This window comes from Daphnia pulex, chromosome 4, assembly GCF_021134715.1.
Source record: "Daphnia pulex isolate KAP4 chromosome 4, ASM2113471v1".
Classification (NCBI taxonomy): Eukaryota; Metazoa; Arthropoda; class Branchiopoda; order Diplostraca; family Daphniidae; genus Daphnia; species Daphnia pulex.
The window spans coordinates 2,115,475-2,129,864 of record NC_060020.1 but is presented as its reverse complement, the minus strand read 5'-3'; the positions used below and the strand labels follow the sequence as shown (position 1 = coordinate 2,129,864).

The following is a 14,390-nucleotide window of genomic DNA, read 5'->3' as shown; positions in this document are numbered from 1 at the left end:
ATCATTTCTGTCGTCTTATCACCATCTCTTATCTTATGGCAAGAACGCAAGATTAGCAAGGCATAGAGTATAATGCTTTTTTCTAGACAATAATAACACGGAATCCTACAGTTTAGTGCGTAGTAGTTCGCCATTCAATGCTAATACAATTTCATTACAATGGTTTTGTCAAATGAGGAATTTAACACAGCCGAAATCTGTGACATTGACGTAGAGAAAGAACAAATGTCGTCGCTTTTCCAGCTGAGACAGAGCACGCACAGTTTCCTTATTCAATGTTTGGCTGACCGGGAAATTCAACTGCTAATTTATTCCAAGCCAAATTATTCATCGTCTAAATCAGCTTATAGTTATAACTGTGCAGTAATTCACAATCCACATGCTTGGTAACATGTAAGAAACGACCTATTTTTATTTCAACACATTTACAAATTAGCTTACCATTTGCCCATTACAGCTGAACGCAGTTAGAGGTCCCGGATGGAACACTAAAAGACACCAACCTTTAGATCCAAAGTTAAAAATTGTGCATGTTCTCGCTAATCAGTATTCCAATAAAAAGCAGAACTTTAATGATCATTTAAAGACTCAACAGGCAAGAGAACAAATTCGACAACATGAAGAAACTATACGTATTCTTATGGAAGAAAATGCTCAAGTAAAACAACTTTATTTGAATGCCCTAAAGGACCGCAATGGAAACACTGGGAACCTTAACACAAATAATAACGCATCTAATAGTCAACAGTTAATTCAGCTCCAGCAGGAGACACGAGCTTTAAAAGCTGTTATCGAGTCCCACAAAGCAACAATCCAGATACTTAAAGATCAGAATGTCAGTTTACAATTGAAAGTGAATGGCTTGCAAACTCAATCGTCTTCCGAAAACCAAATAAATGCATCTAATAATCAGCTTATTTATAAGTTGCAACAAGATATACGAACGATGAAATCGATGATGCAGCAAAAGATAGAGACAATCCGGACACTTGAGAGCCAAAATCTTAGTTTGCAAGCGAGACTTCGAGAAGCGGTAATGCATCCACCTTCCGGTAGTCTCCCTCCTAGAGCATCCAGGACGAGAGATAGTGGTTCTCAAGGTTGCTGTATTATTATGTAAACGCACAAATAACCGCAAATAACGCGAGGCATATATTACCGGTAGTCAGAAATGTCAAAATTTACATGCTATCCCTCAATTCCTAATCTTAAAAAAACAATTAGAAAATGTGTAACAGGCTAACAACACTACATTTAATAAACTATTATAACGCAGAGAAAATTCAATTACAACATTTACAGTTCGGTGCTTAGTTTTTAAATTGATTCGAAAAGAGAAAACCTTCCTTTATTGTACCCACTGTGCCACTAGGCATATGGGTGATACGTGACACAAGGAAGAAGTAAAGGCAATTTCCTCATCCAATGTCTGAGTCTGACCGATCGTGAAATTCAAAAACCTGATAGTTTCCCCTGTCGCGTCGTCTAAAGCAGCTTATCGGTGTAACTGCGCCGTTATTCACGTTCCCCAAGCCTGGTTGGCTGGTTCCATACAAGAAATGCGATAAATTTTCGGATACATTTTTATTGATTCGTGCCGCCCAAAAAAGCCACCATTTGTCTACTCCTTGCTAGTCAGTATTTTAATTACAAACTCTGTTTACTGTAGGAATGGAAATTGTTACATCCACTGAATCTTAATAAAACTACGTTTTACTTTTTCAAGGGCCAAAATTTCTCATTTCCCGTTCCCTCCACACAACTGTCAAAACTAGATAACGAGGACGTGCTATTTGATATGTGAACAGAAGAAACTGAAACCAAAATATACGATTACGCGGCCAATAATTATTAGTAACTACGGGTAAAAATTCCGGGTATTTTGTCTTTTTCTAGTAATAAACTATACTAGTTCAAAATATATGTTTAACAGTGCAATAAATCACGAAGTTAATATAAAAAAATGATTCTTTCAATGCTACTTCCGAGTTACTAAATCCGTTTTATTCTAAAACTAAAATCATTAAAATTTTGTGATTAACAAAAAGTTTCTATGACGTACAAGGTTAAACATTTGTTTCTGATTATTTGGACATAATTGGCCGCACAACAAGACAACACAGTCACGTGTGAGGTAATGGCAGGAGATTTAAAAATCCTCGGCCAGTAAGATAACATCGATCTAGTGTTCCGAATACAACTAGGATATGGAGCATATTGAATTGGAATACGTTACGGAAATTTTAATCGGAATCCCCCTCACTGTCGATAATGTTTCTTAATCGGCCAAACATTTTCTTGAATGCTGGAGACGACTTTGGCGATGCTTCTTGTTTCTTGGCACTCTGTGGGGAAGGACTGCGGCGGGATGCAAAAGCGTTGGTTGCGGAACGGCGAGATCTCCCTTTAATTTTGAAATGTTGGAAAAAAGGCATTAGAAAAATGTAACACTTGATAGTTTAGTCAAAGACACTAGTACCATTAGAAGCGATGATGTTGCTTGTGTTCAACTCGGAAATTTCCTTTGCTCTTTCAAATTTCCGCTTGAGTTTTTGGCATTTAGAAAGCGATGGATTCCCCTTCAATCCACGTTCGTAAAGCAACTCTAACAGCTTTTGTGCTCGCGCCTTATCGGATTTGCATCCCTGCCATAATGTCTCGTACCTTGGAACTCGAATGCCTGTAAGTCACATTTCAAATTGCAATTCTAGATTAATCAATCAATTATTTTTATTTGTGATTTGCTACTGACCTGCTTCTTTTAGATAGCGTTGAAGCCTCACTATCTTTCCTCCAGGTTTAACCTTTTCGTCCTTTTTAGATTCCTTTTTAGCAGTTTTTTCTCCTTTTAATGCGGCTTTTTTCTTCTTCGGAGAAACATTTTCCGATTCTTCATCACTAGAGGAAGAGCTGCTTGATGAGGATTCAGATTGCTTAGAAGCCGAACCGGATTTTCCTTTGGCTTTTTTGGTGACATCCTTCGATGCGGCTTTTTTCTTCTTCGGAGAAACATTTTCAGATTCTTCCTCACTGGATGAAGAGCTGCTTGATGAGGATTCAGATTGCTTAGAAGCCGAACTGGACTTTCCTTTTGCTTTTTCGGGGACATCCTTCGATGCGGCTTTTTTCTTCGTCGGAGAAACATTTTCAGATTCTTCCTCACTGGATGAAGAGCTGCTTGATGAGGATTCAGATTGCTTAGAAGCCGAACTGGACTTTCCTTTTGCTTTTTCGGGGACATCCTTCGATGCGGCTTTTTTCTTCTTCGGAGAAACATTTTCTGATTCTTCATCGCTGGAGGAAGAGCTGCTTTCCTTGTTGTCGGATTTCTTAGAAGCTGAATCGGACCTTCCTTTTGCCTTTTTGGTGACTTTCTTTGCTGTTAAATCATCGTCACTGTCGCTTTCAGAGTTTTCCGAACTGCTTGATTTTTCTTGCTGTAGAATTTTCTTTTTGCCCTTGAAAGAAGTTGTGACTGCATCCGAATCCTCATCACTGTCGGAACTTGATTTTGCCTCTGCGTTTTCTTCCGTTTTTTGAGGTTCCTCCATTTCTACATCTTCTGAAGAGCTGCTAGCACTAGTTCCGTTGGAGTCATCATCAAGTGTTTCCAATATGTCACGTGTATCCAACTTTTTGGTCTTTTTAGGATCAGAAAGCTTAGAGTTTGGAGTTTGGTTCTTTTGGTCAACGCTGGACTCGCTTTTTGTTGGTGACACAACACTCTTATTCTGAACAGATTCATTCTTCTTACTGCTAGCAGGAGCTGATTTCTTCTTGGTCATTGTAGAATCTGCTTTATTCTTTTTACCGGTTGTAGAAGTAGGTTTCCTCTTCTTTGAAGCTGGGAATGGTGTAGCACTTTTCTCTTTAACAATTTCATCAGAGTCACTATCAGATGACATATCTAGTTTTCTTTTGATTTTAGAATTAGCTTTTTCTTCACAGTCAGATTCGCCGCTTCTTTTTCTTTTAAGATCAATTTTCTTACTAGTTTCAGTCTTCTTAGATGCTTTCTTGGTACTGCTCTTGGGTATTTCACTCTTTTGAATATCAATATTAAAACCAGAAGCATTATCAAGAGCCACAGTGTCAGAACTGTTAGCTGATGAAGAATCAGATTCGGATACAAGTTTTGATATTTTCTTCTTGCCACTAATGACAGTCTTTTGTTTTTCCTCTTTCTTTTCCTTTTTCTTAGGGGAACCTAAAAATTTAATTAGCGGGACATCACTCGAATTAGAGTCATCATCCACTTTTGACAATGAAACTGGTTTGCTATTTTGCTTCTCATCTTGATCAGTAGAACTATTAGATGAAGAATCAGATTCAACTATGACTTTCAGCATTTTCTTCTTGCTGCTACTGCGAGCAACAGTCTTTTCTTTTACCTCAGTTTCATTTGTCTTTGCGGAAGCCACAAATTTGATGAGAGGAACATCACTTGAATTTGAGTTGTCATCTACTGTTACCAATGATGAAGCTGGTTCGTTTTTTGGCTTTGAAATATTGTTCGGCAAACTCAAAGGAGATTTTGCTTTCAATGCTTCATGATCATTCAAGCAAAGTGAACCTGAGCTATTGTTAGCAACAGGAGATTTGATGTCTTTCAGTGGTGAATCTGGAGTGTTAGACTCTGACTCGGAAGACGTTCCCGAATCAAGGGCTTCCATTACTTCATCGTCCATTTTGAATTTTCAAATATTTAAAATAAGCTGAAAGGTATATAATAAATTTTACTTGTAAATTCTAAACGACGAAATAAAACAAGTAATTTCTAAAGACTGTTCCAAAAAACTGGGGAAGTGAAACTGAGTGTGTTTGGCGGGAAAACGACAAAACCTTAACGTGTTGAGCGTGGATTTGTGGTCTGCTAAATGCCTATATTCGCCATCTAGCGATACTTTTTAGAGTCGATTAGCCTATACTGAATTAAAATTTGAGAAATACTGTCAGCAATTTATTTAAATTCGCTGTTAATATACCATTTTACCATATAACGAAATTAATTACATGAACTCATAATGTAAATCAATAACTTGGGGATAAATATTCAAAAACAGATAAAGACTTATTTGGGGTCGTCTTTTATAGCTGCTCCAAATGCAGAAAGAGCCAATGTTTCGACAAGCATTCTGGCATCTTGAGATTTAGAATGTTCTCTTTTATTGCCAACTGTTTCATCTATGAATAATTGCTTAAATTGGCGTTTGAGACGACGGAGCAAATTTCCAGAGTTCCAAACTTTAGTCATCTCTTGACTCAAATAAGTTACAATGCGTGCCGTCTCCAAATTAGTGGGAATTTTACCATCTTGGCATAATTTAAACGTGACTAATGCTTCGTCAGGTCGAATTTTCGTAGGCTTAAATCGCACTCCTACCAGTTTCCCTCCAACTTCCTAAAAAATATACACAATTATTTTAATTACAAAATTCATTTGAATCGAACAAGTTGTTGCTGACCGTCATTCGAAGTCTAGCGGAAAGCGGAGGCAACGATACGCGAGATTGTGGAGGGAATCCTGGTTTTGCATCCATAAAAAAATGGAGTGGGCCGATTATTAATGTAGCATCGACATTGTGTGTGGTAGAATTTTCTCTCACTCCAATCAAAACATCGCCCTCCCTTTTAATCTGATCAATGCCTTCCACAGTAGCACTTGGTCTGCGTGAATTGCGTCGAGATGAACCTCGTTTACCCTCCAGTTTCTTGACCGGGCGGCCAGTGTCATCTCTGTAAACGAAACAGCAAATTAAAATGAAAGCTGTAATTTCATTGCTTTAAGTTAGGTATTACTGAAATTTTTCTGATGAAATATCCTCATTGAATTCCAGTTTTCTTTGCTTAATATCGTTTTCATTGAGCAGCTGAAGATTGTACTCGATAGTGCCGTCGTCGAGCACAACAGGAGATGGCTTTTGGGTCCGATAAAACTGGGTTGCATTAGTCTTCTGTGGTTGTTTAAAATTAAGGGAAATTTCTGTGGCTGTTTCATAATCATCGTCGTCGTCATTCTCTTCTTCAGTTGCTATGATCTCTTTTTCTTCCGAAACAGTGGAAGACTCTTCAGCAATACTTTCGGTTGCGATTTCGATTGCCGCTTCCCCTTCCACATTCGTCTCATCATCATCGACGTCTTCATCACTTTCGGTTGCATCGCTTTCAACTGCTTCCGTTCCGGGATCCCCAGCGGCTCTTTCTGTACGAATTTTCCTTTCCACTTCGGTTGTTTGCGTTTCATTTATTGCAAGGAAAGCCCAAGGAGATATTTTCATGTCCTCGCGAAAGTTGCTAATGACGAGAACAATACAATGTAATGAGTAAATGTATAGAAAGTTTTTAGAAAATTATAATAAACTCACTTCAATTTTAGTGAAAACGTTGATGAATTTTCGTTGGCTAAATTTAGAGACAAACTCTCGAGCATTTCATCCAGAGCTTTGTTCAATTGATCTGTACTAGACGAACGAGCCAAGTATTGAATTGGTTTAAAAATGGGTCGTTTATTCTTTCCGTATCCTTTCTTGTCATTCTGTGGGCGGCGTTTGCGTCCATTGGGTTTTTTACCTAGTGATTCAGAAATATGTACAATATCACTAAATAAAATTGGGACTTTTAAAAATTACCTTTCTTCCTCAGTTGATTAATACGATTCTGACGTCGCTTATTATTTCGACGTTTCTTTTTCCTGCTTTGCCTTCTCTCAACACTTGTAGCTGATGAAATTTCTTCGACATTGACGTCGACTGATTCTACTTGAAGATCCGGAAGTAACAATTTCGTTTCATTCTTTGCATTGATCACGGATGTTTCGATTGTTAGGCTGCCCTCCAAACTTGCGTCTTTTTTCTCTGTATTAGAAAAATGAAATGAAATTTGTTTGTTGCTTGATGAACAAACTTAAGTTAAATTTACAGTTAAAAACTCAACCAAAGTGTTTTTTAACTGAAATTATTTTCAGTTAACGCCCTTTGATGGTAAGGGGCAAGGCACTTGGAAGCGATAGCAATACAATAACAGTTATCAGAAAACTTAGCGTGAGAGTTTCCGAGTAAGGTTATTTGAAGGGTAAAATTACGACATTAACGGACTTTTCAGTGAATTCCTTACCTTCACTGAAATGTGACAAAACAGGCGATACAAACAAAAAAACTAAAAATAGAAGGAACAATCGCATGATGAACTCTCAACAGCGAATGACGACACCCCAATTAAAAATGAACTCGAAAATCAGAAAGTCTTGTATACTGGCCGATGACTTGGAGCCGTCTGTTCACTAACAGCAGTTGTCTTTCTTTATAGCTAGCTGTAACATCATGCTCTGTGGTGCCTGTGAGGAAAAAATCAAATGTCTTTCCGATTGCCGGTGGCGTCAAAAGAAGAAGACCCTAGTTTCCCTCTTACGGGAAAGCGTGATGTTTATCTATCGTGAGGATGGCCTCATTCTACCCACACGCTTTTTTTAAATATAAGATAATTTCTTTTACGTTGAAAATATAACATGTTTGCATTATAAAACGTTTTTTAAAAATTTAAAGATATTTTACTTGAATACTTGAACTTTTTTTAGATGGAAGGCCTACCAACACAAAAAAAACAAATTTTAAGGAAAGATCATCGTAGACGCAACAATGATAGTCGCGGAAATTTCCATGATTCCTTTTGCTCAATGCCTCAGTTAGTTTAAAACGATGAAAATAAATAATAAATGAAAAGTATCCTGAACAAACATAATTACATTTGATGCTAATAACATAAAACATAAATATTTAATATCGATTAGCTATAGGCTACAGTGAGCCGAGCGAACCAACGAAGTAACGACCATATTAAACGTATTAAAGCTGGTAACTACGAAATAGAGATATAACGGCCAGTACCTTCGGATGCTAATCGTTTCCAATTCTAATTTTCTGTGATTAATGGCAAGACGATTAATATGCAATCTGCATATTGTGAAGCAGTGAAGGTATGGAGATTGTGGCCATCTGCACATTCTATTTCGAACGAACATTTCTATTATCAAATAACTAAGAACAAATTGTATCGTCTCTTAAAGGCTTTGCCGATTAAATGGACGAAAAATTCTAACTAACTCCCATCAAAATACCTTTACACATTGAAAACAAACTGACCATTGCCGAAGATGGAGACGTGACTGGTGCTGGTCTTCAAACCTGCTTCAAACGTGTCGAAGAAGTTCACAGTGGTTCAGAGAAACATGGGTGACGATGACTAGGCAGTTGACACATTGTTTATCCGGGAAACCCACAAAAACTCTTGTTTTGATGGTACAGAGAGAGAGTATGCCTGGAAAATCTGGAAACCAACACAAGCTGGGACTGAATATCTATTTTGAATAAAAATAACAAAAAAACAACGTCAAAATTAAAACTCATAATGGCAACATGGCTGCGTGGTTGTCAATTTTACGAATTAAGATCTGTCGCTTACCGACTGACGTGGGTATTTTCTGACATTCTGCAACGTCAAAGGTTTCGTGAATTTCCTTCGTTTCATATAGTTACGGCTCACACAGAAAACACAACAAGCCGTTGTAATACAAAGAAATCAAGGCAAGTCATCCGACATTTTGGAATCGTTATTCAGTGTTCAACAAATACCATCGTTATAGATTTCGAATGGGTTGCGGGTCGCTGTCACAATAACATTTCATCGAGCGTAAACCGGTCCAAGTTTTCACGATTCATGTATTGTTTTGTTTTTACAGATGTCTGTGACTGAGCAACCTTGTTATACCCTCATCAGTACTCCAGATTCTGACTATCCACCTCCAGATCAGCTGCGAAAAGAGTTGGAAATTGGAGATATCAAAGCCAAGATTGATGCTTTAAAAAAGGCCATTTACATAATTTTAAATGGAGAAAAGATTCCAGGAATCCTCATGGCAGTGGTCAAATTTGTGCTGCCACTTCAGGATCATAATGTCAAGAAACTTCTGTTGATATTCTGGGAAATCATTCCAAAGACTTCAGCAGATGGAAAACTCTTGCATGAAATGATTCTCGTCTGTGATGCTTACAGGAGAGATTTGCAACATCCAAATGAATTTATTAGAGGATCAACATTACGTTTTCTTTGCAAGCTTAAGGTAAGCCAATTTCTTTTATACCTTAATTTATTGATAAGCTAATCTTTTGTAATTTACTTTTTAGGAACCTGAAATCTTAGAACCGTTGATGCCATCGATCAGGTCGTGTTTGGAGCACCGACATTCTTACGTTCGACGCAATGCTGTTTTGGCAATTTACACAATTTACCGCAATTTTGATTTCCTCATTCCTGACGGGCCAGAATTGATTGCCAATTTTCTAGAACGTGAACAGGACATGTCCTGTAAACGTAATGCATTCATGATGTTGATTCACGCTGACCAAGAAAGGGCGCTCTCCTATCTTACCTCTTGCATCGATCAAGTAATAGAACTATTTTAAGGTTTCCAATTTCCAAACAAACTTAAGGAAAACAAAATCTGTTAGGTTCACTCCTTCGGTGATATTCTGCAATTGGTCATCGTTGAACTTATCTACAAAGTGTGTCACGCCAATCCTAGTGAGCGATCGCGTTTCATTCGTTGTATCTACAGTCTCTTGAATGCCACCAGTCCGGCCGTTCGCTACGAAGCTGCTGGCACTCTAGTAACCTTATCGTCCGCACCGTCGGCTATTAAAGGTATTATTCATATTCACTAATATTTAATTTGGGTTTCCAACTTAATATGTTTTCTCTTCTTCTTGAACAGCTGCTGCTAGTTGCTACATCGAAATTATCTTAAAGGAAAGCGACAATAATGTGAAGTTGATTGTGCTGGATCGTTTGATCGCCTTGAAAGAGCAGCCGAATCAAGAACGTGTCTTGCAGGTATCTTGAATTTAATCATTCACATGTTACAAAATATTAATTATGTAATTCATTTCAGGAATTGGTGATGGACATCTTGCGGGTATTGGCTACTCCAGATTTGGAAGTACGAAAGAAGACACTATCCCTTATACTTGATTTAGTGTCTTCGCGAAACATAGAAGATATCGTGCTCGTTTTGAAAAAGGTAAGAATTCCGGTGAAATGGTAAATCGATAGGAATAATTTTCTATTGATGAATTATCTTGTAGGAGGTAACAAAGACGCACAACACAACCGAGCATGAAGATACGGGAAAGTATCGGCAACTTTTGGTGCGCACTCTTCACTCGTGTTGCATCAAGTTTCCTGACATTTCTGCGACCGTCATCCCTGTACTGACTGAATTCCTTTCCGACACCAACGAGCTAGCAGCCGCCGATGTTTTGGTCTTTGTTCGCGAAGCGATTCAGAAGTTCGAAGGACTTCGTCCATTAATCATCGAAAAACTTTTAGAAGCCTTTCTTTCCATCAAGTAAGTTTAAATAACTCCATTTCGTTTTTACTGGCAGCAATTCTACATTAGATGTTTTTTTTTTTTTCAAAGATCCGTCAAGGTGCACCGTGCAGCAATTTGGATCTTGGGCGAATACGCCACTTCGGCTGATGACATTCGTTCAGTTATGTCCAAAGTGCGACAATCGCTTGGCGAAATTCCAATCGTGGATGACGAAATCCGAAAAGCAGCAGGAGAGCAGACCGATCCGGAAAATCCTTTAGCACAGGGAACTGGGAGCGTTACTAATCCTGTTGCTTCTAGCGCCCGCTTGGTAACTGCAGATGGTACATACGCTACGCAGTCTATCTTCAGTGCTGCCGTAACAACCGCCAAAAAAGAAGAAAGGCCTCCTCTTCGAAAGTATGTCAATTCTGTTGATGTCGTTCCATTTAGCATTGCATTCATAATTAAATTTCTTTGTAGATATCTGATGGAAGGCGATTTCTTCATTGGTGCATCAATGGCTACAACTATGACAAAGCTGGCCTTACGTTTTGTTCAACAAGTGTCGAACCCGCAAACGCAAAACCAGTTTTGTGCCGAAGCCATGCTAGTGATTGCAGCGATTCTTCATTTGGGTCGTTCGGGACTGCCTCAGAAACCAATTAGCAATGACGATGCTGAAAGATTGGGGCTTTGCCTTAAGGTAAGTTATCAATGGTAAAAAATGAGTGAACCCCCATTACAATTTTCTTTTTCGACATAGGTGCTCTCGGATCGATCACCGATTTTAGTAGAAGTATTTACCGATGCCTGCCGTAGATCCATTTCACTTATGTTAGCTGCCAAAGCTGAGGAAGAAGCTGCTGCCCAAAAGAACTTAGAAAAGAACAGCCGATCAATCCAAGCCGACGACTTGGTCTCTTTCAAGCAACTGCTTTCACGCAATGAACTTGGTGGCCTCGAAGACGTATTTGAATCAAGTTTGTCGCAAGCTTTGGTAGGATCCGCTCAGCGAACTGGATTAGATCTGAGCGTCTCAAAACTGAACAAGGTGACGCAGTTGACTGGTTTCTCTGATCCTGTATACGCCGAAGCGTACGTAAACGTGAACCAATACGACATCGTACTTGATGTTTTGATTGTCAATCAAACGGCTGACACCCTTCAAAACTGCACGTTGGAATTGGCAACTCTCGGTGATCTGAAACTGGTAGAAAAGCCTTCGGCTATCATTTTGGCTCCGCACGATTTCGCCAACATTAAGGCCAGCGTTAAGGTATGCTCTTTTTAATTATTACTAAATGAATTATTACTAATTGTTTTTCATGCCTGTATTTATCCATTAATTAAAGGTGGCATCGACGGAGAATGGTATTATCTTTGGAAATATAGTCTATGATGTTACTGGCTCGACATCGGACCGTAACGTCGTGGTACTGAATGACATTCACATTGATATCATGGACTATATCATGCCTGCCAGCTGCACTGATGCTGAATTCCGACAGATGTGGGCTGATTTCGAATGGGAGAACAAAGTCACCGTCAATACTAATATCAACGATCTAAATCTTTATTTGCAACATCTGCTCAAGTAAGTGGGATCATTTCTTTTGTCCTTCTAAATTTCCTAGTATAAATTAATTTCTTTGTGTAGATCGACAAATATGAAGTGTCTGACTCCAGAGAAGGCACTAGCTGGTGATTGTGGATTCATGGCAGCCAACTTGTATGCTCGTTCAGTCTTTGGAGAAGATGCGTTAGCTAATCTCAGTTTAGAGAAACCATTCGGTAAACCCGACGCACCAGTTACAGGACACATTCGAATTCGTGCCAAGAGTCAAGGAATGGCTCTCAGTCTCGGCGACAAAATTAACACGATTCAAAAGGCTTCTGTAAAGTCTCCTGTGGCTTAAAATGTAATTGTAGAATTTTCCTCTACAATTATTTCCATACTTTTTTCATTCATTTTCTATGATTCAAAACTTTTCCCAAATTCAAATGTCTATTTGTTGCAAGTATTTTCCCCTCATCTACATTCTTTTAGAAATATTTGGAATGCAGTTGTTACTTGATTAGTTTTGCATCATCAATATAACTGTGGGCTGTTATATTAAAATGTAGTTCACAATTGCTGCTCTTTGCATATAAAATTAATCAATGCATGCAAATACGGAACTTTGAGATAGGACCAAAATTAAATTAAAACTAGCATACTTGTGCGCGATATTGGGAAATGCTTAACTTAAATTGACGCCATTTCTTTGCTGTCTCGATTGTTCCCTTTGTCGTTCAACATAATCTTGTTAGCACCATTTACAGTGGTGTTCTACATATTTTAAAATCACGAAAGTTAAACAGGCGTTAAATAGGACAAAGCATTTAAATTTCACATTACTTGGTCGACTAGTAGTTTTGGATAGTCCATCTGTTCAGGATACAGCCATGGCTTAAAACCCGGACTATGTAGCTGTTTCCATTCTAAATATCCCCGACATGCTTTGTGCAACGTTTTCATCATCTATAGTAGATTCCAGGAAACAACTTCACAGTTATTAACTTTCTGCTTTCAATAAATTTTTATTTCTATTACCTTTGGTGCAAAATATTGAGTGCCTTTATTGACGGCCCAAGTGGGAATTGCTCCTCTGGGATCAGTTGCAGACACATATGCGAGTGTCAGGCCCTTGGATTTCCCCGGTAAAGGTTCAATTACGTAGCCTATGCAGAACAACTTTGCGGTTAAGTATTGCTGTGAAAAAGAATTTGTGAAAAAGAAACCTGTTATGTAGGATATTCCTCTGACGAAATATTTTTTGGGGGGAAGGTCTTTGTGCGTAATGGAATGATTTAGGATAGAAATTTTCTTGGGAGTGGCTAACCACGAACGTTGAAGGACGAAATCGCGGTTCTGAATCGGCGGCGGGCACGACACTACATATATCGACCAAACCGTTATTAGGCTTTGAAAAGAGAACTTTCCCCAACCTTCAAAAATACTCACTGGCATAATAACCAACATCATTGTTGGGATTTAAGAAACCCAAAGTATAAGACTCAACCATAGCAGTATCCCAGAGTGAACGATACTCCCCATCCATGAGGAGGTCAAATAAAAGCCACATATCAACATCAGTAAAAGTTGTTTTCACCTAGAAAAAAAAATTATAGGTTAAATTTTAGACTTTAGGGGTTTAAGAGTGAATTTACTTTTATCATTTTTAAATCTGTGCTGCTTGAATGTTTGCTCCATACATTAATGTCTTCATGCTGATATTCTAGCTTCCAAGAGTTATCTGCGACCATTTGCCAAAGCTTCTCGAAATCCTCATCAGCTGCAACTTGCATCATTCCCTCTTCCATCTAAACGTTTAAAGGTTTAAATTTGCAAAAATTTCAATAACTAGGCAAAACAAGGTTACATTGCTTGAATTATAAGTGCAGTCAGTGCTCACTGACTTGAAATGCTTTCAAGAATGATTTTAATGCACACAGTATTGGTTCGGTATAGTCAATGTTGTGCATAGGCTGATTAATTGCACATTGCAATGATATCTGTAACGAAAAAAAAAAAAGCTAGTATGTTTTGTATCCATAATGTATCACTGCTAAAATGAATAATAACAATAATATAAATACAATTTCAAAATATTTACTTTAAGAGTAAGCTGTATACCACACTTCTTTTGCTGGTCTAGCTAACAATAAGACTGCTGAGCCCCTATCCATGAAACGATAAAAGAGGGATGGCTTCTTCGTCGTGTTTGGCCTTGGATATCAAAATTAAAAATCCAATGTCGGCACTACATCATAAACGCACTTTCAATTCAAATAAGGGACTGCTTCTACATTCGTAACCCCAAACATTAACTCTTCTTCTGTACGGTAATTAATTCAGTTTTTCAACTACAAGTTGTCTTGTCAGCTGTCGTGTAGGTGACGAGGACTGAAACCCGATGAGACATCAGCAGGTGATGACAACAATCCCTAAACACAGCTGGATATGACTTTTGACTTTTCGGGT

General features: G+C 38.3%; 4 protein-coding genes and 1 long non-coding RNA gene across 5 annotated transcripts; 2 read left to right on the top strand and 3 right to left on the bottom strand.

Moving 5' to 3' along the window:
• Positions 1-81: 81 nt before the first annotated feature.
• Positions 82-1,919, top strand: LOC124192351. The gene is made up of 3 exons (XR_006873698.1): positions 82-393; positions 458-1,634; positions 1,727-1,919. It is a non-coding gene; the product is annotated as an uncharacterized LOC124192351 (long non-coding RNA).
• A 63-nt stretch (positions 1,920-1,982) lies between these two features.
• Positions 1,983-4,870, bottom strand: LOC124192345 (dentin sialophosphoprotein-like). The gene is made up of 3 exons (XM_046585566.1): positions 2,753-4,870; positions 2,480-2,680; positions 1,983-2,404 (listed from the first exon to the last, which is right to left on the bottom strand). Exons 1-3 carry the CDS (start codon positions 4,686-4,688, stop codon positions 2,244-2,246), a joined length of 2,298 nt encoding a protein of 765 aa, XP_046441522.1. The 5' UTR covers positions 4,689-4,870; the 3' UTR covers positions 1,983-2,243.
• Positions 4,871-4,947: 77 nt separating this feature from the next.
• Positions 4,948-7,440, bottom strand: LOC124192347. The gene is made up of 6 exons (XM_046585568.1): positions 7,114-7,440; positions 6,630-6,854; positions 6,366-6,570; positions 5,800-6,294; positions 5,466-5,736; positions 4,948-5,401 (listed from the first exon to the last, which is right to left on the bottom strand). The coding sequence occupies exons 1-6, from the start codon at positions 7,178-7,180 to the stop codon at positions 5,072-5,074; spliced, it is 1,593 nt and encodes a 530-aa protein (XP_046441524.1). The 5' UTR covers positions 7,181-7,440; the 3' UTR covers positions 4,948-5,071.
• Positions 7,441-8,427: 987 nt separating this feature from the next.
• LOC124192344 (coatomer subunit beta-like) lies at positions 8,428-12,499 on the top strand. The gene is made up of 12 exons (XM_046585565.1): positions 8,428-8,579; positions 8,735-9,115; positions 9,180-9,440; positions 9,504-9,696; positions 9,767-9,885; positions 9,944-10,072; positions 10,137-10,399; positions 10,472-10,783; positions 10,847-11,069; positions 11,130-11,642; positions 11,719-11,960; positions 12,024-12,499. The coding sequence occupies exons 2-12, from the start codon at positions 8,735-8,737 to the stop codon at positions 12,280-12,282; spliced, it is 2,895 nt and encodes a 964-aa protein (XP_046441521.1). The 5' UTR covers positions 8,428-8,579; the 3' UTR covers positions 12,283-12,499.
• Positions 12,353-14,330, bottom strand: LOC124192349 (START domain-containing protein 10-like). The gene is made up of 8 exons (XM_046585570.1): positions 14,023-14,330; positions 13,789-13,921; positions 13,577-13,729; positions 13,371-13,518; positions 13,148-13,300; positions 12,960-13,087; positions 12,765-12,887; positions 12,353-12,695 (listed from the first exon to the last, which is right to left on the bottom strand). Exons 3-8 carry the CDS (start codon positions 13,727-13,729, stop codon positions 12,612-12,614), a joined length of 789 nt encoding a protein of 262 aa, XP_046441526.1. The 5' UTR covers positions 13,789-13,921; positions 14,023-14,330; the 3' UTR covers positions 12,353-12,611.
• Positions 14,331-14,390: the final 60 nt, after the last annotated feature.